The sequence below is a fragment of the Megalops cyprinoides genome, chromosome 9, assembly GCF_013368585.1.
Source record: "Megalops cyprinoides isolate fMegCyp1 chromosome 9, fMegCyp1.pri, whole genome shotgun sequence".
In the NCBI taxonomy this organism is placed as follows: Eukaryota; Metazoa; Chordata; class Actinopteri; order Elopiformes; family Megalopidae; genus Megalops; species Megalops cyprinoides.
In genome coordinates this window covers 7,358,709-7,381,621 of record NC_050591.1, presented here as the reverse complement: position 1 = coordinate 7,381,621, position 22,913 = coordinate 7,358,709, and the positions used below count along the sequence as shown (strand labels likewise).

General features: G+C 45.6%; 1 protein-coding gene across 2 annotated transcripts in view; it reads right to left on the bottom strand.

Annotated features, from left to right (window-relative positions):
* Positions 1-22,913, bottom strand: part of LOC118783303 (SPRY domain-containing SOCS box protein 4-like) — a 49,462-nt gene that overhangs the window by 16,953 nt on the left and 9,596 nt on the right. Inside the window, exons 1-2 of one of the 2 annotated variants that reach the window (XM_036537097.1) lie at positions 22,172-22,199; positions 20,018-20,909 (exon numbers count right to left, since the gene is read on the bottom strand). In XM_036537097.1, coding sequence (XP_036392990.1) covers positions 20,018-20,723 — 706 coding nt within the window. In that variant the 5' untranslated portion in view covers positions 20,724-20,909; positions 22,172-22,199. Of the gene's footprint in view, positions 1-20,017; positions 20,910-22,171; positions 22,200-22,913 lie in introns of those variants that run through there. The other variant, XM_036537096.1, reaches the window with a different exon arrangement.

The following is a 22,913-nucleotide window of genomic DNA, read 5'->3' as shown; positions in this document are numbered from 1 at the left end:
AGTTATCAACCCCTGTGACATTTAAATTCTTTCATTGCTAACACTAGAAGACTAATGCAAGTGGGAGTCTGGCATTAAAATAATCATTTGCTCGTAAAAGGTACTGAGCTGTTTTCCGCTTCCAAATGTAAGGTTACTTTCTGCGGACTGATTTAATGTTACCTCCACACAGTCTGTCAATTCTCCCTGTAAATAATGAGAAAGACCAGTGTGGGAAACAGGACATTTTTTCAAAAATCTAAAAACCCACTGTCTTTAACTGCATTATCATTGTGAAAATTACGATTCCAACATGATTTCCGGAGGCTGTCGTTTCTGCCATTTCCAGTTCCATGTTTTATATATTTTTTTTCTTTTTTGTAAGAACTTTTGTTCCATCACGAACCAAGGCACAGGACAGATGACAGCAGAGTCCGTCCCAAACGCCCTCCCAAATACCACCCAATACCTCCGTCCTCGAGCCCGACCTTACGTGACACTCGACTCCATTCTCCTGCCCTTCCCTCGGTCGCTCGGAGCGGGCTGCCGCCTCAGCCGAGTGTGACTAAACGGGTAATTTCCCGCTCTCGACGCCGGCAGCGCCGCATCTCGTCACCCAGGCGCTGACTCATGAGTCCAATGCCCGGAGGATTGTGACGCTGGCACAGACAGCTCCCTTCAGTCAATGAAGCTAAAATTAGACGAGCCGCGGATCTCTTCCCGGGGTGGATTTAGATTCTGGGATATGGCGTAGTGGGGTGAGATCATGGACGGGCAGGACCAGCACTTGCAGGGAAGCGGATCTCACAGATGGTGCTACTGGAGGGTTACTTCACACATACATCTGCTACAAATCGTGTTATTACATTATATATATATACACACATACATAGAGTGCTGATGGCTTGCTTGTCTACCTATAACATTAGATACATCAATGTCACATGGTAATGATCTGGTTCAGTTTGGTGATGGCAAACAGCCTTTTTGTGCCATGAACTGGCTGTGTCACGCCTAAGGATAATAAGACCCAACTGCTACACGACAACGATGTTGCAGAGAGATGTAATCGGTCTGTATGTGTTCGCAGCCACTGAGACACGGGTCACGTCTTTCTCAAGGTTCAAAACAAAGACGACTGTCATCTTATAACGAAGAGGGAGGAGAGAGGGGAGAGAAACAAGCAGGAATGCTGGATAAGGCTGTGGGAAAGGCAGCAAAGGTGGACAGGGAGCACTGCAGACAGGACAAAAACAGCATGACCCACACAGACAGGGAGCCCTTTCACGGAAAGAAGAATTGAGTTAGGACCCTCGCCAAGATAGCACTAGCCATGGCACTTAAAAACACTGCCTCAGTTGCCAATGCATGTCTGTAAGGGGAGGGCGTACATTTCCCCCTCAATATTAGCCTTCAGCTTCAGTTTAAATCTCATAGACACTTATTTACAGAAAACGGCACTCTCAGCACCGAGCGGTCTGTTTATTTAAAAATAAAAAAAGTTCCAGAGCTGCTGCAGGTGAGCATAAAAACCCCATAAAATTCACAGAGAGAATTTTTAAATAAAAAAAAAAGATTAATTGAAATCAAACAGGTGGGTAAATTGCATGCGACACACTTTGAATGTGGTCACAGTCAACAAACGTCTGACAATGAGACTCTTCATGGACCTGGTTCTCATTAGAGGAGCAACAAAAGCCAACAAGCTGCTTTTCCGTGACAAACACTGGATTAATGTAACACATCGGCAGGCGTTAAAGTTACAGTGTCCTAACAGCGCAACGTGTTAATTTGCGCAAATAAATGACACAAAAGCTAGATTTCCATTGAAAGAGGTTTCCACTGAGAGAGATATTGGGGACCCTTTCTTACACAGTGTCAGCCTGGGCTTTGGTTTTTCAACAAAAGTGAACCACTTGTCTGATGTCCGCTTTTGCTGAAAGCCACAACGGATTGGATATGACCCAGATCTGGAATTAACTCGCAGAAAAACCAGTGACTGCCTTTCACAAGCACAGCTGATAAACAGACATACACACAAACACACAAACACAGATGAAATCAGAGTGTGCATAAAGGAGAACATCTTGACTAAGCATCTATGCTCACTGCAACTGGCCCACCAAATGAATCACAGCAGATTGCAAGGTATTTGTCTGGTCTATGGCTGACCTGCTTATTTAATGAAGTCTAGGATATAAATGGTTTCACACATAGGCTTAAGTAAACATAAAGATAAGTAATGAAGTTATCTATTCTTCTGTAGGTTAGAGAGAAAATCCTATTTCTTAGGACTAAGCAGGAAACAATGAGAGGAGGTGGGGAATCCCAGGAGGCCAGACTGCAGAGAAATCAGAAGACTTACAGGTCCATAAAGTAACGGGCTGGCAGAGAAGGGCTGCATGTACAGGCTGCACCCCCGCCTCATCGCAAGCCATCTGAAATGCTCCTCACTTACTTCCTAGGATATACACTTTCCAAAAAGCAGTGAGACGCTGCTGCAAATGTGATCTCTCCGAAATGTCTGCCGTGGACCAGTCTGAGCCTGCATGTCACCAACATGCCACCCCCCCCCCCCCCAAAGTTTTTCAGGTGATCTGTCCTTACAGGACCATGACATCGCTGCAGATAGGGCTGGGCGATATAGCCGTCGCGATATATCGGATAGCTATTTTTAGCGCAATAACAGCTATCCATGGTATGCAGCATTAGGTTTCTTCCCGTATTGCTTTCTCTTTAGTCATACCTGATGCAGGGGCACACCTCCAGTTTTCCAAGGCCATGTGAAATGCTTCCGGGGGAAAAAAACGCCACTGGATACGAGTGAGCTGGAAACAGGGGAGTCTGAAACATTACCTTTAAATCCATCATTACTTTCAACCTGTTCCCCTTTATCCTCCTTGATTAACAATAAAACAAATAATTCATAGAATATTTGACACTAATCACGTAATTAGAATAAATGGTTATGCTCAGAAAACACTGCAGATTGTCTGTAGTTTCTGTGCTTGCGAAAGCTACAATGTGAGATTGAAGAGTGAAAACATATGCTATGTGTTTTTCAAAGCTAATAGGCAAGTTAACCAACATATGGATACAAGTGATATTTTTCTGCCCCAGAAGCATTTCACTGAACTTTGGTGTGCTCCTGCATCAGGTATGACTAAAGGGAAAACAATACGGGAAGAAACCTAATGCCGCATGTCGTGGATAGCTGTTATTGCGCTAAAATAGCTATTCGATATATCGCGATGGCTATATCGCCCAGCCCTATCTGCAACAAAGGTCAAAGGCATCCACATGAACTCTGTCACTTTATCCTCAAATTCAGACAATAGGGTAGACTTTTAATCAAGCCAGCATGAGATACAGCCTGCATGAGCACTGGAACAAAATCATGCACCTGAATAACAGACAAAAAAATGGTCAGAAACAAAACAGGATATCAATTCAGTGCTTAAATAACACTCATTAAAACACAATGTAGTAAAGGCCTGGTGTTTTCCTGCTAATGAAACGGTGAACAGTGCAACGCAAACAGGTGAATTTTCAGCAACTCGAGCCCTGCAGGTTGCTGCTGGCAACAAGCTTCCCCATCAAACAATGGGTGTCTGAGGAGAAGACTGCCATTTTCCATGGGTGATGTGCTGTCACTCAATTGTCCACCTGAGCTCCAGCTTAAATCCCCCGCTCCTTGGAAAGAGTGTGTGTGTGTCTGTGTCTGTGTGTGTCTGTGTATGAATATTTTGGGATCTTTTTAAACTTTTAATTGCACAATAGAAACCAAACATTGATTGGTGAAAAGAGTGTCAAACAGAAGGCTAGAAGAGGACAAACAACAAATGAACAATAAATTTAAATAGAGGTGTGAGAAACTCAAGCACATCATCTCTTATTAACAAAAAAAACAGTTGATCTTGGATGTGTTACCATGGAAATGAGCCTGACACTAGTTTTATTTCATAAAACTGAAAAGACAGCTTTGTGAAATATTTATGAAAGTTAGCCGGCTAACTCATTGATCCCACATCTAAAAAATGTGGAACCGTGTTTAAAATGACAAGGTCTGTGATAGAGCCATCCTTCAGATCCAACCTCAAAGAGCCAGACTCTGTGCCAGGGCAGTACCACAGAGACAGAGGGAGGAAAACACAGGAAAGGGGCAGGCTGTGTGGGAGCCCAGCAGCATCTCGGAACACCATGAGAAGAGAAACTTTTCTTTGCAATTGTGATGAATGAGGGTCACTGGCTGGTACTGGCTGTATTTCCTGACTTGGCACTGACATAAACATCACAGTGGGAACTGTTTTGTTTGTATATTAACTGCCACTGTGAGTGACATGCGAGCTACAGGCTTTCTTCTCACAGTGAGCGGAGCAGCTAAGGCCAATATGGGCAGACATAGCCATGGGAGATATACCGAGCTCAGACTGAGCTGTGAAATTGCTTCCCTGCTTTATGGAGTTTCGTTTTGTTTTTTTTTTTCTCTTTTCCAAAAGCTGTCGAAAAAACAGCTCCAAGCACTCTGTTCATTTCAGAGGTGATTTGGGAGAAGCTATATTCAGCTCAGACTGTTTCACTCCACAGAACTTCTCAATTGCATCTTGGGAGAATCCCGCTGGCTCTTAATATACTCTCCAATTGGGATGAGGATGGACTGGTAGGGTGTAGGGAGGGCGTAAAGAGGGCGTAAGGGGGCGGGGGTGTAATGGGGTGGGGTGCGGTCAGAGGTGCCACCATCAGGGGGGCTTCTGCACCTCTGCATCTGTTATAAACATTCCATGCCCCCGCCCTCCCAGTGTGGGGGCTCACGCCGCACCCCGACGCCTGCCTGTGCTCAATCACCTCGCAGTGGGGCAGAGGTGATAAATGAGTCAGGCCCATGTAAACAAGCGGACTGCACTGTGCTGAGTGTATTCCCAAAATGCCTGGGGGGGGGGTCTGTGTGTGTGTGTGTGCTGTGTGGGGTCAACTATTACCACATGCATGTGTATAACACCACTCACCCACACACACCCACCCACCCGCACACATACTCACACACACAAAAGGACAATCATCTGTGCACAATCAGGGTGTCCCCAGACAAACCACAGCAATCCCTTGATGCACAGCCAAATTAACAAAGTTGACTATAGTATATTTATAGGTAGTAGTAACCCTTCTATACAAAATATAATCCAATGACAGCAACAGAAGAATAGAAACCAAAGGAAACATTGCTTTATATACCGCAGAGAGAGAATGAGCCCATTAGAGTAGCAAAGCACACCAGCATTCTGCTTTGTAAAGGGCTGTCATTTCGTCTTTAAAGTCCGCCTGCAGGGTAATTGTTTCTGTGAATGAATGCTGGAGTTATGTCCAGCAATTTTCCTTCTGGCGTTCTCATTTCAGTAAGACATTTTATGCATTGAAATAGATTTTGTCAATAATTTCATTTCATGTCTCCCATGATTTTTCCATTACTTTGAGCACAAATGCTTTCCTTGTGAACTTCAAAAAGTGTACTAATGTGAAACAATTAGATATCATAATGGAATATTTGGACTTAATAGGATTTATGGTAAACAAGCACTCTATTACAGTCATTAGGTGATTATTGTCTTGCCTAATGGCATGTGTGACTGCTGGAAATTGTATCTGGTGATAGATTAACTTTATTTGAATACTTCTGAGAACAAACACATTATCAAAGCAAAATAGCACTTCTTTAGTCCTATTGCTAATAAAAGGACACACTTGTGCACTTCCACACATCAGTATGTCCTCCCCTACCTTGCTGTTCGCATACACCGCTTGTCAGAAACACTAACACAAATGCAGCAGCCAACAGAAAGGTACATACTCCCACCAGCTTGGCCTAGGTCCCTACAGTGGCCCACAATATCTGGCTGGAGAAGGGAATCTTTCAGTTTTCTAAAAAGCTTTCTTTCTAAACTTTCAGTTTAAAAAAAGCCCCTTGCCTTGCACATTTCATCCATTTTCTGTTGGTCGTGATTGTTTTAGGCAAATGACACAGAAATTATGACCACATTATCTTTAAAAAAGCAGAGGGAATATGAGAAATTAATTATTAATGATAGTAAATTAGCTGGAAATATATAACTATTAAGGGAGGCAATGTGACATTTCTTCTCCCTCTGAAGGCAGAAGCACCAGATTGTTTTTAGTCACGCCTGGTTTGAAAGCGCTGTGCCAATTTGGTGGTGTGAATATATGGAGCAAGACAGGTCGTTCCCATTGGCATGTCCTGGCTGCACCATGTTTTATCTTGGCTTCTTTCATCTTTATCTATCATTTATTTATCATTTATCTATTATTCTGTTTTAGGATCAATCAGGGCTGAATAAAGGCACTTCCTGTTTGCCTTTACCACAAAGTCTACCACCAATCACAAAGTCTACCAATGGCTACCACAAGTCAACCCAGCATCACAGTCAGTGGGTCGTCTTTTAGCAAGCGTTTGTACAGGCTTATTCAGTCAGAATCCAATAAAGCCAGGCCCCGTGGCTGTTGCAGGCCAACCGCAGAGTTCTTGGAGTTCTGTCTCCATGAGTACGACCTGCGTGCAGCCACTATGCCACTTTACATGTACTTTCCTCCAATAACAAGCCCTTGAATAGAACATGCTGTTTTTGCTCTTTGTCTGGAGGAGCCATGGATTATATTTTTGTCCCGATTGTATCTGTATCTAAGGCATGTTCCCGGCACCCTTTGTGGTGAGTAATGAGGAGTCTGAGTGAAACAGCTCTCTTCTCCTCTCCTTCTCTTTCCTGATCAGAGCTGCAGACAGTTTGGACAGCGTGCTCCTCACCCTCTCCCTTTAATAGCCTCTAAATTGTCTCCCCGCCATATGTTGAGATGTACCAAGAGCGGCCACTTTAATTGATGGGCTATTTACGTGTCGTTTTGATTTAAGGTGGTTCTTCTCTTTAATCGAAAACGCCCTGGGTAGGGTCTCATTTAGTGGAGGCGGGAGACCGTTCTCGCAGGAGCAGTGATGAACAGCCGGTCTGTGTAGGATCCACTCTCAAACAATGCCTGGGAGACGACAGATAAATGAGTTCTGGCATATGCAGTGCTGACTAGGGATGCCGCACACGCCTGGGTCGCCTTAAAACACCTCCCTATTCTCGCGGTCAGGCTTTTTTTTTTACATTATTATTATTTAGGGAGGCTTTTTCTGTTAGGGAGGCTCACAGCTACACCAGCCACATGACAATAATTATAAGGCAAAAGAACAGACCTGCTAAGTAAAAAAAAAAAACTATTCATCTGACAATGGGTAAGAAAGGTCAATTTCTAATTATGGGGCCGAGAGTTAATATGTCTGTGTCGATCTAAGCACCCTGTGTAGCCACAAATGATTTGGCTTGAGCAAAGACTTTCAGATTTTTATAGATGATAGCTGATATCAATACATCAACAAAATTAAATTTTTTTGGTCATGTGAATTGTGGTAAATTCCATTCCAATTCAGTCATTCGGGGACTGAACTGAAATTCAGTTCATGAATTGGAAACTCTTCACAGGAAATAATGGGCAATTTTCAGTTCATTAAGTGAATTTCAATTCATTCCTTAGATTGACTGAATTGAAATAGAATTGACCCCAACCCTGTCTGTTATGCTGCATTGTCACAATAGAAATAGGTAGAAGGTGCTGAACACAGTGCGTTTTCCTGAGGGAATTGAAACTGCAGACAACCCAGGCCCAACTGGGGAAAAAACAGACAATAATTCCCTGACCCTATGAAAAGACAGTTGTGTGACTCCCAGAAAATAGTGGGATGGCATGAAAAATGCATCAGTTAATTGCATCAAGCTCAAGTCTAGAGGCAGTCTGGCAGCCGAGAGATGTCATGGTAGACTCGGACAGGCTATGAAGGGGACAGTGGCCAGGGCAGGGGCGTCATGAGTTTTACAACACAGTGACGGTCCGCGCATCTTGTCTGTTGAGGCCAATGAATCACAAAGTGACAGTCTTTCCAGAACGGGTGAGCGGAGGGGGAGAACTAGGCCATCGAACACAATTCTTACAGCTTTATTTATGTATTTAAGGCAACAACTTCTTTTTAAGTCGAAGCAATAACCAACTGATGTATTTAACACCCTAGTCCCACAAGTTTTATATTGCAAGTGACCCAAAAAATAAAAATCACATTGCGACCTAGTTATCTCATATTTAAGAAGTATGCCAAAATATGGACTCTGTATCTCTCTCCCTCTCTCTTGGGGGCCCTGTCCACCTCAGTTAGCCTGTCTGGCTTGGCAAACAGTGCTGTGGAGGTAAGTGACACTCTGACAAATCCTTTGGGATGCTGGAGTTGCAGGTTATGAGTGCACCAGTGACACGGCAGTGGGCTGCACACAGACATGCTGATGGGAGGGAGAGAGAGCACAGCATCCAGCTGCTGAGAGAGAGAGAGAGAGAGAGAGAGAGAGAAAGGAGGGAAAGAGAGAGAGAAAGGAGGGAGAGAGACAGAGAGAGAGAGAGAGAGAGAGAGCGCACAGCTTCCAGCTGCTGAGAGAGAGGGGGGGGGGGGGGAACAGAGAGGGGAGGAGAGAAGACAGAAAAGTAAATCAGTAAAACAGATAAAAGAGAAAGAAAAATAGCAATGATACACAAATACAGAAACAAAAAAGCAGACTTTAGAGGTAAAGGTCACAGAGATGGAGAGACACAGAGTAAAAGTGATAGTTATGGACAGAAGAAGAGACGAGGGCAGAGGTACAGTAGAAAGAGAGGAAGAGAGGGAATTAGAAAGCAAGAGAAAAGATGGAAGAAGTGAGAAGGAAGAGCGAAAGCAACAGGGAGAACCATGAAGAAAACAAAAGAATTACAGGCCAGCCAGCACAGGGCTGTTTTGGTGGGGTCACATGACACAGTGAAGGAGAGAAAGTGGTGACGACCACAAGGCTGGAAGACTGCAGGTCCCCAGGAGCAGCAGGGTAAACTGAGGACCCACTGACATAATGTTACAGAGTCAAGTCCAAGGGAAATACACTGCTTTCCACATGGCTCTTTAGCATAATCTTAACTCATCACATATTCTTCTCCTTCTACAATCATATACTTTTCTCCCTTTAAAAATGCTGACACAGGTCCCACTAACCTAACCCTTCACATCCAAAACAATGCTGTAGAGTAGACAGTTAACTGAACAATTCGGACAGTTAAATCAGGTTCACGATAGTTACGATTTTGTGTTACACTTTCCACCTGTCACCCTCTCAAGACTTTACGAATCTTCCTCCTTGACTTCAGTAACGATTTTAGGATTTACTCCATGGGAAAAAACTGAGAAGAAGTAGTTGGCAAAAGAACAAAAAAAAAAAACAGTTGATGATGACTCAGCAACTGTGGGGTTTGAGCATAGTCTTTGTGTGCAATTTGTGTTGGTGATATTACAGCACCCGGTGTCTAATTCGCTGAAAGACCCGTGTCACTGACTTCGGCTCGAGACAAAAGGATGTGTGTGTTGTTTTGAGAGGAAAGCGCTAGAGAGAGGGGTGGCCAGGAAGCGAGGTGCTGGAGACCTTGCAGGCGAGAGCCGGGCCAGAGCCAGCATTAACAGGACGAGAGGGAGGGGGGAAAAGCGCAGCAGACATAGATTTTCTATCAGGTGACGCTGGAGAGAGGACCTGCCCACCGCAGGATCAATAGTGTGCTGGGAATGGCTGGCGCCGAGGAGTAAAATGATATGCACAGAATATTAATGAGCGCTGACTCTCTGTTACTTCCAACCGGCTCACCACCGCACTGTAGGCAGCAAACTCTTCTGTTTGCCTAGGTTACCCAGCAGCGCCTGCACCATCAATCCACATAGTGGTCTTAGTGGACATACCACAGCAGGGGAGTTTTCAGCTGAACTCTCTGCGACCTTCAGAAAACGAGTCCCTTGCGGCCAGCAAACGTGTCTCTAAATGGGAGGGGGCACAGGAAGAGAGGAGACGGGGAAAAGGAGTGGGGCAGCGTTCTCTGAAAGAACGAAGAACGAATGAAAGACTTTGACAACTGGGTCACCGGGCTGAGGTGTGCGTGGTTGTCTCACCCATGACAGTTTTGGGTTTAGGTTGCTGCTGCGCTGTTTCAAGTTTCCCTTCCTCTCCCGCGTGGCGCAGGTTCAGGACTGTCACGCAGAGACCAGTTTTGGAAGGAATCTTTAAAAATCTGAGGGAGGCATCTCACCCCCGAGAAGACACTGCTCAGTATTATTTTTAAACTTGATGAAAAGTTGAAATGACTCTGTGGGTCACAACTTTCACCTCTGCTGAAGAGTGGCACAAATTGGCACAAATGGCACAAAGGCCTAACTGAAACATTGACTAGGACTCAATTCACTTGCTCACTGAATCAAAAAATGGCTCTTTTTTCTCCTCACTTCCTTTAATGTGTGATTTTTTTATTCTTCAACAGAGCTAATGATCACATCAATAATGGCTATAGGCACACTTCCCCACACCTCTTTTAAATGATTAGCACCTTTTAAGATGTAACTGAACTGCCTGCTTCTTCATCAGACCACTACCACTCAACTACTGATTCAGACAAATGAAACAGTCTCAGAGTCAGCAAGACTTCCTCCACTCCTCCCCATGCTATTCTGGGTGAAGAGCTTTGTCTCGTACATTTACATCAACAACTTGTCGCTCTCTAGAAGAACCTCTGAGGCACTTGCTTTCTCAGTGTCCATTTCCCATTCATTGCTTCTTAAATTAAAGGAGAGAGTGGTGTAACTTGACTGAGTGGCAAGCCATAAAAATGGTTTTGATGAGGCAAAATCTTGGTCTGACAGAGCACCATACATGGCTGAAAAGACTGAGTGTGCTAGCACTCACTACACAGCAGCTTGCTGTGTTGGTCCTGAAGTGTGTGGTAAAATACACTTCTATCAGGGCAGTGCTGGTACACACATGGTATAACGGCATAATATACAACACACACACACGACAAATCATATGCAAAAAATGCACTGATGCACAAGCAAACACATACACAGACAATGTATAGAGAAGAATGCTAAAATGAATTAGGAAAATCAAGCAATCTTCCCTTTTAGCTTAATATTATTTACTCCTCAAGGAATTTAAGAAGGAATTTAAGCTGCTGGGTAGAGGTCAGGGTGTGTTCATGCTGTGGGAAGAAGGCGTGTGCAAAAATCTGTTACCAAGACAACATGCTAAGGTTCTGCCAGCAGGCCGATGATGTCTGCAGCCCCGCCTTTTGATGAGGCAACAGTGAAACAGTTTTGGTCACTTGGTTAATAGACAGGTGCTTAATATATGTCAGCTGAACACTGTTTAAACATAAGTACAGTTATAAGAACTACAGAATAATTAAATGAAATGGCACCTCGTCCTGGACCGTAAATCAAATAAGGCCAACGTTCCACTCTACACAAGAAGCGCACTGACAGCTGGTTGTTATACATCTCAGAGGCCGGTGCTAATCTGATATCTTCTAGAGCAAGCACAGCTGAACTAGATTAGTGGTAGAAGAGATGTAAAAGAAACCTGTAAAGTTTAGCCCACAATAGGAGAGAAGACAGCATAATATTGCCACTCAGAGCACCGTGGTGGCTGAACCGCACAGAGAGAGAGGCTGTGCTTTCGCTGTTTTAAACGACCAGGATTTATTCCAGGTGCCCAATTTTACTGCCAGGCTTTTCTTCCCTTCCAGTCCATGAATGTTAACAGTTTCCACAGCAACTTAACAAGTTAATTGGGTAGGTAAATACTGCAGAAAGGATTAGCACAGAAGAGGGCCGACAAGAGAAAAACAGGCGTAAAATTGCTTCATTAGAAACAGAGGTTCAAAATGTTCTTTCTGCCTTCCTATACAAGTCATTGCTAATAAGCTCTGCAGTCTGTGAGTTCTGTTGATTCTGTTCTTTGCTGTTCTCTGGCAAGCTTTTCCGCCTTTCATTCTCCTAAGACCATAAGTGACTAATCCTGCACTTCAAACAGGAGCTCTCTAGAGTTATTTGTCCATGAGGAGCAGCACAAAACAAAAATATTCAGTTAAAATGGAACAAAGACACCCGGCGAGCGATAATAAGCGAGCGCTCCATTCGCCCATTAAAACGAATGCAGCAGTGCAAACAACAAGGACCCTGGGAAACCTTGGCATGGAATCACCTGAGTCAAGCTGAGCCCTGGAGCCGCACCATTTTCAACCAAAAACAAAACCAAGTGACACACCCGCCACCTGTACACCAGTGTTCTGGAAACAAGGGACGAAAGCTGAAAAGCAACCAAGTAATCCACATAAAAGGTCAAATCCCCGGTAGCTCTTTAGCTCGAGGATTATTTAATGAAATGTTAGACACTCTAATACACCTCAGAGAGGGTTTATTGTCTTATTCGAATAACCCTTTTCCTGTATTCAGCCTTTTCCCTCTCTCGAGTTTGCAGAGGGCCGTGAGACTCTGAGGAGGCATGAATACATTATCCCAACACCGGCCCGCTCAGTAATGCATTACATGTCACTCTCGCTTATGTATTATTCAGTTTCCAGCGTCGCTTCTGAATACAATGCTTTCCTTAATAAACGGCTGGATTGCATGGGGTGAAATGCAAGAGGAGATCTTGGCCTGCTCGGAAGTCAAAGACAACCTAAAATGCAGAAGATTTTGGCGATGAAGGTAGAAGTGAGATCTGAATAGCCCTTGAAAGGTTACGTTTCACAGCCCAAAGACATGAAGTACACCTCCCATGAGATCAAAGTTTCATCTTTATAAAACTTATTTACTTCCAACCAGCACCAAAGGCAGGAGGGAAAAACAGAATTCAGGGCTTAGACTTTCCTCATCCCCTTTTATCGTTATTACAGCAATAGGTGATTGTTGGGTTCTGACTCAAGTCCATCAACCATGTTACATTCCAATATTAAATGCAGAGATGCAGCAGCTGTGTGTGTGTGAGTCTGTGTGTGTGTGTGTGTGTGTGTCTGTGTGTGGTCATTTGAAGCTTGGTGTGCAGAGACACTTACAGTTAGGTCAACAGAGCAGGACCACACGGCACCTGGGAGACACTTGTCACCACAGGGGGGAGGATCTGTTTTTCGTTGACGGCGCTATTTAAGTTATAAACCAGCTTAAGCGCAGGTGCATCTGCTGTGTTCACACTACTGCCAAAAACAGCGCATGGCTACTTATCAACCAGAGGGAGCTCTGCTGTCAGCACGTACTTCATGTTTTACAGCTCCCAAGACAACCCAACCATTACCTGCAACAATTTATTAATGAAAGCTAGGACTTATCTATTTACTGTGTAAATCCCAGAGATGTGGAACTGAAGTTCTGTTGTCTTAGGGACCCACCATGCGTGCTGGTGACTGTTTCAGTGGAGCCCTCTTTGTGACAGAGATGTGCTGTTGAAGGAGACTCCGTGCAAACACAAATGCATCAACTCACTACATTCTTATGTTGGGATTGAGCTTTCTCGATTAAGCTTAATTAGTTATTAAATTACTTGTTATATGCTCTGTTGTTTAACTTACTGCTCTTTGTAATGTTGAATATCTACTGTATCTGTATTGTATTACTAGTAATGAAGAGTGATTATAGCGCCACCTTATTTAATCTGTCTGTTGGTACAAACACAATTCCAGCATCCTGTTCAAATACATTTGTTGAGTGATTGTCAAATCCAGAACAGTTAGGATGGGCTGTTCAGCTCTGCTTACTCAACCAAATCATTTTGTTCAGCTCAATTCAGTGTGAAGATCAGTTCCTCCAGATGCGTTCAGCTGTTCTGGGCGGTATTCAAAAGTTTTCAGCTAAGCACCCCTTAGTGCTTATCCCCTCTGGAAATGAGTCTTTTAGTACTCTCAGACCATCTGTGTTTTTAGAAAATTAGGCCCCTAGTGATTTGAGTTGTTTGATTTTTAATTTGGAGGTAGATATAGGGGTGTCCAAAACTACCACTGGGGAGCAAACCTACCAGCTCCCTGCAGAGTCTCAGCCTGTACTGTTGCAACTCATTAAAACAACACTGGAGATCTACACAAAGGAACGAATTAGAGTAAAGGGGGAAGCAGCAGCTGATTTGCTATGGCCAAGCCTGCAGGAGACAATTTGGGGCAAACGTGGGTTTTCAAGGCAGGGGACAATGTGAACACGCACAATTTCTGAAAGAGTCTCCCATGGGTCCCAGGAGCCATGATCAAAGAGGCCCTTGTTTTTACGGCATCCATTTTGGAAGATAGACTGGTCTGGACGCACAGTCTTATGCCACTTATGCAACTGCATTGTGGTGTGCAGCAACAGCCAGATTCTTCAGATGGCTAATGTCGACATGCTTTATTTTAATCTAATGCCAGAATCAAAAAGAACTTCAGTTTCTTAGTGTTCATTAAGAAAAAGAAAAGTAACAGGTGGCAGCACTGAGAACCTGACTTGACGTGCCGACACCCTGCCGGGATCGTCAAACCCCGCCCGCCTCATCGGCACTGTTCACACAGCTCAGACCTGCTCACAGCCCCCTCTGCCGCTCCCTCTCTCAGACTCATTAAATCTCTATCAAGCAATTGCGTGCAATTGTACAGCCCTCTTCAGTCTGCCCTTCTTTTCTTCTCTGGCGGGCGCTGTGTAAGGACAGAGGAAAGATGAAATGAAGCATGTCAGCGACAATCAACAGTTTGCCAAGATCGGTTGTAACCTCCATCTGAGATAAAAGGCACAGGCAACTGGAGGTGTTGGCAGGGCAGTGGGAGCGCTGACACCCTGCTGCGCATAGATGATATGTATTCCTCATAATTAATGCGCTGAGAGGACCGTGAGTGATGGAGCAATTTCACCCCCCCCCCCCCCCCCACCAAGCCCCCCTCAGCCACCTCTTAACAGAGCTGTGCACCAGGGTTTCCACCAGGCCAGAGCTTCTCTCCAGAATGTTCCGCATAAAAAAACAGAAGCCCACTCAGACATGCCCATCTGCAGGAAACCTTCTACCGTCAGTGCTCCCACTAACCGAAGACAAACCGAAGCCATGTCGTTTAACTGCTATCATTTTTCCAAGGTCCCGCCATAGGTCCAATGGAGACAGCTGCTCATCCAGTAGGCAAAAAGGGAGAGAGGTGGCAGAGGAAGCACAAGCCCAGAGCTCAGTGAGTGGCATGGAGAGGTTCATGATACGTTACGACGGTGCATGGGCAACTGTCTGGTGGTGGTGTAGCGATTAGAACTGCTGGAATCCACAGCTTGGGTTGCAAGTTCACCCGGGAGGCAGCTGGGGCAGTGAAATGCTCAAGCATTAACACCGCTGTAAAAAAAGTCTCACACATCATGCATTAAAGTTGTAATCACTGTGAATGTCTGCTAAGTACAAGAATGTGTTGACTTCTACAATGTAGCTTAGTGTGACAGCGGTAAACTGTTAAACTGAGGGGGTGTGGTGCAGCCACACAGAGACTCGCTGCCAGAGTTAAGCAGAGACTGAAGTCAGTGCTGCTGTGGGCTTCCATGCCAGGATGAGCCTTGGAGGCTGAGCCACCAGAGAGAATGAGGAACAAACTCTTTCACCAGACCGCCGGGCAGAAAACCAAGTATGTTTCTGAACCTCTGTGCATAAAGGAGAGGAACGATTGGCTACGTGTGGAAGGATGGTCTGGAAAAGGAACAAACCGGTGGTCTCAGATCAGTCGTTATATTTGGAACAATGTGCTGCACACAGAGCGGCATGCAGCGCGCACATAAAAATGATAACAGGCGACTCTCTTAGCACGCATCATCGGCAAATGCACAAGCTTCAAAGCGCCTCCCACAGGAAACGGGGATTTGCAGATCAATGGCCTTTTTTTATTGCCTCTGGATGTGCTGGAGACAGAACGTCTTCTCAGACACAGCCGCGTAGCGTGTGGCCGTAAGGGTGGACTAGCATTAAACTCTTAGGGGCCAGCCAAACTGCCCCTCAGACAGATGAATTCCACGGAGGCGACCCAGTGACCCAAATAGAGTCCCGTCTAGATGGCACCTGAAATCGACAGCAAAAGTGGGGCCACTCACCGGATGGTCTTTGTTAGGCCGTTGGAGAGGCCATCCAGGAGAAAGAAACGAGGGCAATAGACGGGCCAAAGCCGAGAATGCCACCCACACACTGGGGGGATTCTTCCGAAAGCCAAAGATGAGTGCCAGCCCATCAACAGCGATGTCTTTGTCATGTCAGTGAAGACAAAACAGTGCGCATTGTTACAGATAATTAAATGTCTAATTAATCTGTGCGCTCCCGACAGATAGCGGACACAGGGCATGAACTCCAGCCGTCTGCGTGTGTAAAGATGGGTCAGGTCAGATGGACGATCTGTGCGGGTCCATGAAGCAAAAGCAGCAGTGTGGTGTAGTGGTAAGGAGCAGGGCTCGTAACCCAAAGGTTTCCTATTCGATTCACAGCCGCTGTTGCTGTATCCCCGGGCAAGACACTCAACTGAAATTTGCCTCAATAAGCATCTAGCAGTATAAATGAATAACAGGTCTCTCTAGTTGTGTTTAAATACATATACACATACAATATATAAGAGCAACAGTAACGAAATACACTTTCACACCTATAACTACACATAAGATGGACAAAACATCATGCCTGGCTAAAGAAGTGCGTCTTCAGTCTGCGATGATAGCGAATATTTCAGCTGTTCTGACTGAAACAGGAAGCTCATTCCACCACTTAGGGGCTGAGACAGACAGTGGGTGTGACCGGAATGTGAGGTTATGAGAGGGGGAACAGCCAAGCGTCCTGAAGCAGCTGAGCACAGTGGTCTAACCAGTGTGTAAAGTCAAGCAGTCGACTAAAGATATGAGGGAGCAATTCTCCCTCTCCGCTTGGTAGGCTAACATCAGCATTTTGAACTGGATGTGAGCTGGTCGCCAGCAAAAGGAGATCAGGAAAGGTGAGGCACGTGAGAATTCAGGGACATTGTGGATCAATCAAGCATCAACATTGTGTATAAACTGCAGGAGTTTGCAGGGGTTTGATGGCACATGCAGGGAGGGCTGCACTGAGGGAGTCGCAGTAGCCTAGGCGGGAGAGAAGCAGGGCTTGTAAAAAGAGTCAGGCTGAGTAGGTGGTGAGGAGGGGGTGAATTCTGGTGAGGAGGGGGCAGAAGAATGAAGAAAGAAGAATGGAGAAAACATAACAGGAAGAAAGAAAGAGTGAGACAGAAAGGCGGGGGGAGAGAGAGAGTGAGTCTTTGTGTCAGATGAGCCAGTGTGTATCCCACACATTCAAGAGAAAATTTTATCAGCTCTCGTGTCGATGTAGTTAGAGGTCTTCATGACTGCTGAGCATGAGGAACAAGCCAGCGAGGCTGTATGGTACGTCAATGATAACCCTCCTCAGAGAATTCGACCCCACCTGATCAGAGTGCGCTGTCAGGGGCTTAAATCACGGTAGCAACAGCAGAACAGGTAGTGCGCACTGAACTGAGGTAACAGCTGAAGCTGCTCACTGCTTCAAGTGACTGTGCTGTATCATTCAGAACAGAGGACCGCTACACCTGGACCACCGACTGCGACATGATTGTGTTGCTGTGAAGGCCGTATTGACCCATTTGTGTCAAGATCAGCAAAACATTTGAACACTAAGTCAAAGACAGTGGTCTTCAGCATTTTCAGACAGACTACACTGTGTTTGTGAATTGTCAGAAATGTGGAGCACACTGACCCTGGGGATAAAATTACAAATAAGAAAACACCTCACACTGCCTCGTCCCAAGCAGCACACTTATGGGAACAGTCGTCTACAGATGAATCCAGACTCTCTGCTCCTCGGCGCCTGACTGGACACCCTCCAGATTCCACTGCTCCTGGCATGCAGCCGCGAACATTGCGTTCTGATGGCTCCTGTCTGAGCTTTGTGTGTTGTGTAAAACGTTCAATGGGCGTGCTGAAAACAAAGCTGAAATTGTGGCCAGTGTGTAGGCAATACTGAACTGTAAACAGTGTCAGTAAAAAGAAAGGCAAACTTTTTACAGGAGGCACAGAGTGGCACACGCGAAGCAGACACTAACCCTCGCACCTTCAGTGTGAGATGCAGCCCAGGTTCTCTCTGCCACACAGTGACAGCCTTCAAATGGGGAACTTCCAAATCCTCTGCCCTGCCAAAACTCTAATCTGGGGATGACGTGAGATCTCTCTCTCTCTCTCGCTCTCTCTTTCTCTCTCTCTCTCACACACACACACACACACACACACAAATGGCTCACCACTCCTGTCCCATTCCTACACAAGCATAATGTAAGACTGGTTCTGTGTTGCTGGGGTTGCTAGGTTGCTTTTTTTAGGTCATTTTTATCACTACTAATAGTGAAAGATAGCTTGCAACAAGAGCACAGCTCATGCTTGACATTATTTAGTACACAATTTGTAATCAATTACTGAGGCAGCCAGTAAAGGACTTTTCTTGCAGGTTGCAACGTGCCTTTCAAGAGGACAGCAGAAGACAGAAGAGATAACCTGACTGAACAGTCCTGAAAGAAGCTGGCAGAGCTCAGAAGGAGCCATATGCTAGTTTCTGTTATTGTCATAACCACACCTGTCTGTTGCTTCCTAACACACTGCCTCATGTTCAATCAGCATGTGTGAATGGGGTACATGTTTCTGATGCACACACGCCTCCCTGAGGGGGCACCCCTGCTGTTTCGGCACCCAGTCTCATCTCTCACATATTGTTAAGGTTCTGTTCTCACAAAACCACTCCGGGCACAGCTTCCCTCACTATGAGGTCTGAAGATGCCAAGCGAAGTGGCATGTTTGAACCTAACGTGCAGTACAATTAAAGGCACAGGGTGTAGTAGCAAGAGCGAGAAGAACTTTGTATTACTGTTTCTGCCAACTCTATCAAAGCGAGAGTTTGGAAAAAATAAAACAAAGGCACAAACATGAAATTCAGTGAGAGACACGACAGGCCTGGCTTATTTGACATGAGGCTGCAGTGTTCCGACTCTAACCTCGCTCTCATGTAATTCAGCGAGTGACATGACAGGCCTAGGTTATCTGAGGCAGTGTTCTGACTCTAACCTCAGGCCTCACTCGGGAGGCAGGACTGGGCTCCCTTCATATGAGCGATCAGCAGAAATGCGCCAAGCTCGCATCAGCACTTCTAAAAATAAAAAGGGCCCTCCTCACTGAATATCATTCTGTTCAAATTTTTATGTTGGGGAGTATAAATAGAGGGCATTTCCCCCATCTTCCACAGAAACTGGAACAAACAAGCAAGGTGCATCCATATTTAATTCAGGGGAAAAATGACTGTGTGCAAAAGTTTCCTTACAAAAAAATAAACAAAAACAAAACGGTACTCACTCCTATCTGTGTAAATTCAATGCATCTTTAATCAAAGCAGCTATTTAAAGATCAGACAGTAAAGGCACTAGGATCTTCTCTGTTGGCCACAAGAAAAAGAAGCATTTCAAATCCACCGAGATGTCTACTTCCTTCCGGAAGAGAGCTATGACACATGGAACTCTTCCTGAGATTTAGGAGAACAGGTTCTGTGTGGGAATGATTACACAGAACTGGAGTGATGGCTGTCTCTTCTTTTCTACTCAAGACATCGATTCCTCTTTTTTGGCAAGAGTAACAAAGCAAGCGCTCATGTTGGTGCCTCTAGTGGTGAATCATTATTACTGTGGCAACCGCACAGGCTATCAATGTGTCATTGAGTGAGGCAAGAAGCTTGCTTCTTCTGGTCATGGCGATACACAAAAACAAGTATAAATACTGATGGTGTAACATCAGCAATGAGTGGTACGAATTTACATAGCTCTCCAGGGTCTGTAATTCAGCACCTGCTCAGCCTTCCAAAGACGAACGGCTTGAGTGATTTCAAAACATGCACTGGAAACCACAAGGCAGAAATAATCCCCCTCCTCCCAAACATAGATCAGCAGTAAAGAGACTCCTTAAAGTCTGAGTCACAGCACGATACAACTGAACCATAAAGAAACACACGTAACGAAATGGCAGTCATTTTTAAGTGAGAAAACAAGGCAGACTGGTAACACAAACAAGGAAAAGGGGAAAAAAAAAGGCTGGACTTACGATCAAGGCCATTGATGTATTGCATGGTGATCTCACAGTGACCCCACACAGCACTGACAATGGGGTACAGCTTCTTGCCCTTGAGGTTCCGGAACGCCACGCCCAGATACTGGCCGTCCACGATGAAGCTGAGCGTGCCCTCGTCCATGTCCAGGACCACCACGAGGGTGTCGGGCAGCACGAAGGACTCGTCGGGCTCCAGGAAGGCCGGGTACGTCGGGCAGGCGGCGGCGGGCTGGTTCTTGCTGTTGTGGTAGAGCTTGTTGCGGCCCAGGTCCCAGCCCCACGACTCCGCGTTGCTGCCCACCAGCGACGTGTAGCCCACCGAGTGCAGGGGCGCCTCGGCGGTGGCCACGCCCACCACGGCGTGCGTTCCCCGCTGCCGGGTGGGCCAGTGGACGCGCCAGGCATGCAGGCCGCGCGTGTAGCCCACGCGGCCGCGGATGCAGTCCGTGCTCTGCGCCACCGGGTGCCGGTGGAAGGTGAGCTTGTCGTCCTCCTTGACGAAGATGTTGAGCGAGCGGTCCTCGCTGTTCCAGGCGTGCCGCAGCTGCTGCTCCAGCGGGGCGGCCGGCATGTCCAGCAGCAGGTCCAGCCGGGCTGGCTTACAGAAGTCCGGCCCCCGCAGCTCCCGCCTCACGGGCCGGAAGGCCGGCTCACCCCGCGCATCCACGGACTTGATGCTCCCTGAGATCTTCTGACCCATCGTGCTGCCACCGGGGAAGGGGGGGGAGAGGGGTGCTGTTGTGCGGGTCGGTCGGTAATCTGGGGGGGTCCCGGCGTTACCTCATGAAAGCAGATTTTGCTGCTGGGCCCAGATGGCAATAGCTGCTGACAGACAAAGTCCCTGCCTCGCACCGACACTGGCGTCTCCTTCAAAGGAACCGCACTCCTGAGAGCAAAACAAAAACTTGCAATTAAATAACGCAACATTATAACATTACATAACAGGACTTTCTCCCACCCTCTCCTCAGTGCACAAAGCTTTGCACAAAACTAGTGCAGATGCTTTGAATGTGCAGAAATCTCACAAATACCAACCAATGAGAGGGATCCCACAGCAGCTGACTAATTCCTCCAGCTCAATAAGACACAGACATTCTTTTACCTTCTCAGTTTCCACCCCTGCTCCCAAATGAGACTCAGACAGACATCGCCTGGATGTTTTGGAGACAGAGCTAGTGTTCTGAAGGGAAGAGGGAGAATCACTGCCTCACTTGTTCTAGAATAGAGAGGGGACAGAACTTTCCGGATGTACCACACTTGTAGGTGATGCAAATTTTATGAGCACCCATTCCACTGAGAAAAATACAGTCGGGAAACGCAGATTTGTAATAAATTATTTTCACCCCCTTCAACAACAAGAGCTTCTAACTTGAACAGCTAAGCCCCTGCTTGTTTTATCAGTGAGAAGATAAAGCAGAGGCCTATGAAATAGTTTCTGATTTCAAAAGGAAAAAACCCAACCCAAAGCTCCATAAGATAGCTAGGATACAAAAATAATCTGCTCTATGTATATGCTGGTATATTTACAAGTCTGTTTGAAACATCTGCCAGCTATCCCCGCTCCACTGCACTGATGTTTGTCGTATTCCAGGAATTAAAAAGCCTTCTTCCCTGCTCTCAGGAAAAGGCCACCAGTAAGCTGAAGAGTAAACACACATTGTCTCTGTCCCAGCCGTCCCATACAAGTGAGGGGGACATGCGGAGGTCATGAGGTCAGAGACTCGCTCAAAAGAAAGGCCTGGACACACATTAAAGGAAGAGAAGCTGGGCAGCTACAGGCCACAAAACGAACACTGACAAAGACTATCTCCTCTTGTATGTGTGTGTGTGTGCGTGAATCTATTATGTGTGGGAAAGAGAGAGATACCCATATATAAATACACATATACATACATCACACTATGCTACACATATACCCACACATTACACACTGTGGGTGTGTTCTGTTGATCTGATCTAAATTTAACTGCACTGCATTTAATGTGCAGACACACACATGTTTTCTGTACCAAATATCACCATGAATGACACTTTAAAATTCTCTGAAGCGTAGCAGCTCACAGCAGTGAGGATTGTGATTCAGCAGATCCAGAGTGGAGCACAGTCTGAGCGGTCATAATTCAGGCATTCTACTCTGTGGCATAGTACCTGCGGCCTTTTGCAGTGAAGGGCCGGCACACCAAAGCCTTCTGCTGGGCTGCACACCTGATACTTCTGTGAGTTTCACACGGCACAGTGGAGATAGGGTATCCAGGAGACAAGAGGAGAGACAAAACATTGGTGTCTGTGGGTATCACCTTTCCCCACTAAAATGGGGGGTCGAATAAATGTAGGCAGGAGCAGAGATATGGAGCAGGGTATTTCCCCCATATTTGTGTGCATCTCCCCTCGCTGCTGGAGTCATACTCATCCTCTCTCCCCCATCATTTCTCCTAAAGCCTAAAACCCACCAGGAATGAACCTTGAAAAAAAGATCAGAAGACAAAAATCTACCAAAACCTCATTTATAGTGAATGAGAACAGAGGCATAACCTCTTAACAGGCATGATGATGACACATGTTGCACTTCAAAAAACTATATACAACTACTATGATACTACTAGAAGGTGACTAAGATCACTACTATTACTGTTACTATATATAAAATATTACTATACAAATAACAATACATAAGCTTACATTCCCAATTGCATGTTACATTCCAGATGTCATTGTCTGAGACAAATTTTCCCAAATCATACATAATAGCATCTGTGCTCGTAAAAAAGTGCCAAAGCAAGGCAAACATAATCCTCTGACACACAGACACACACAGCCAATGGTAATTTTAGGGGTGCAACGAATAATAAAGGTAGTCGACTAAAATCGATGACCAAATTAGTTGCCAACA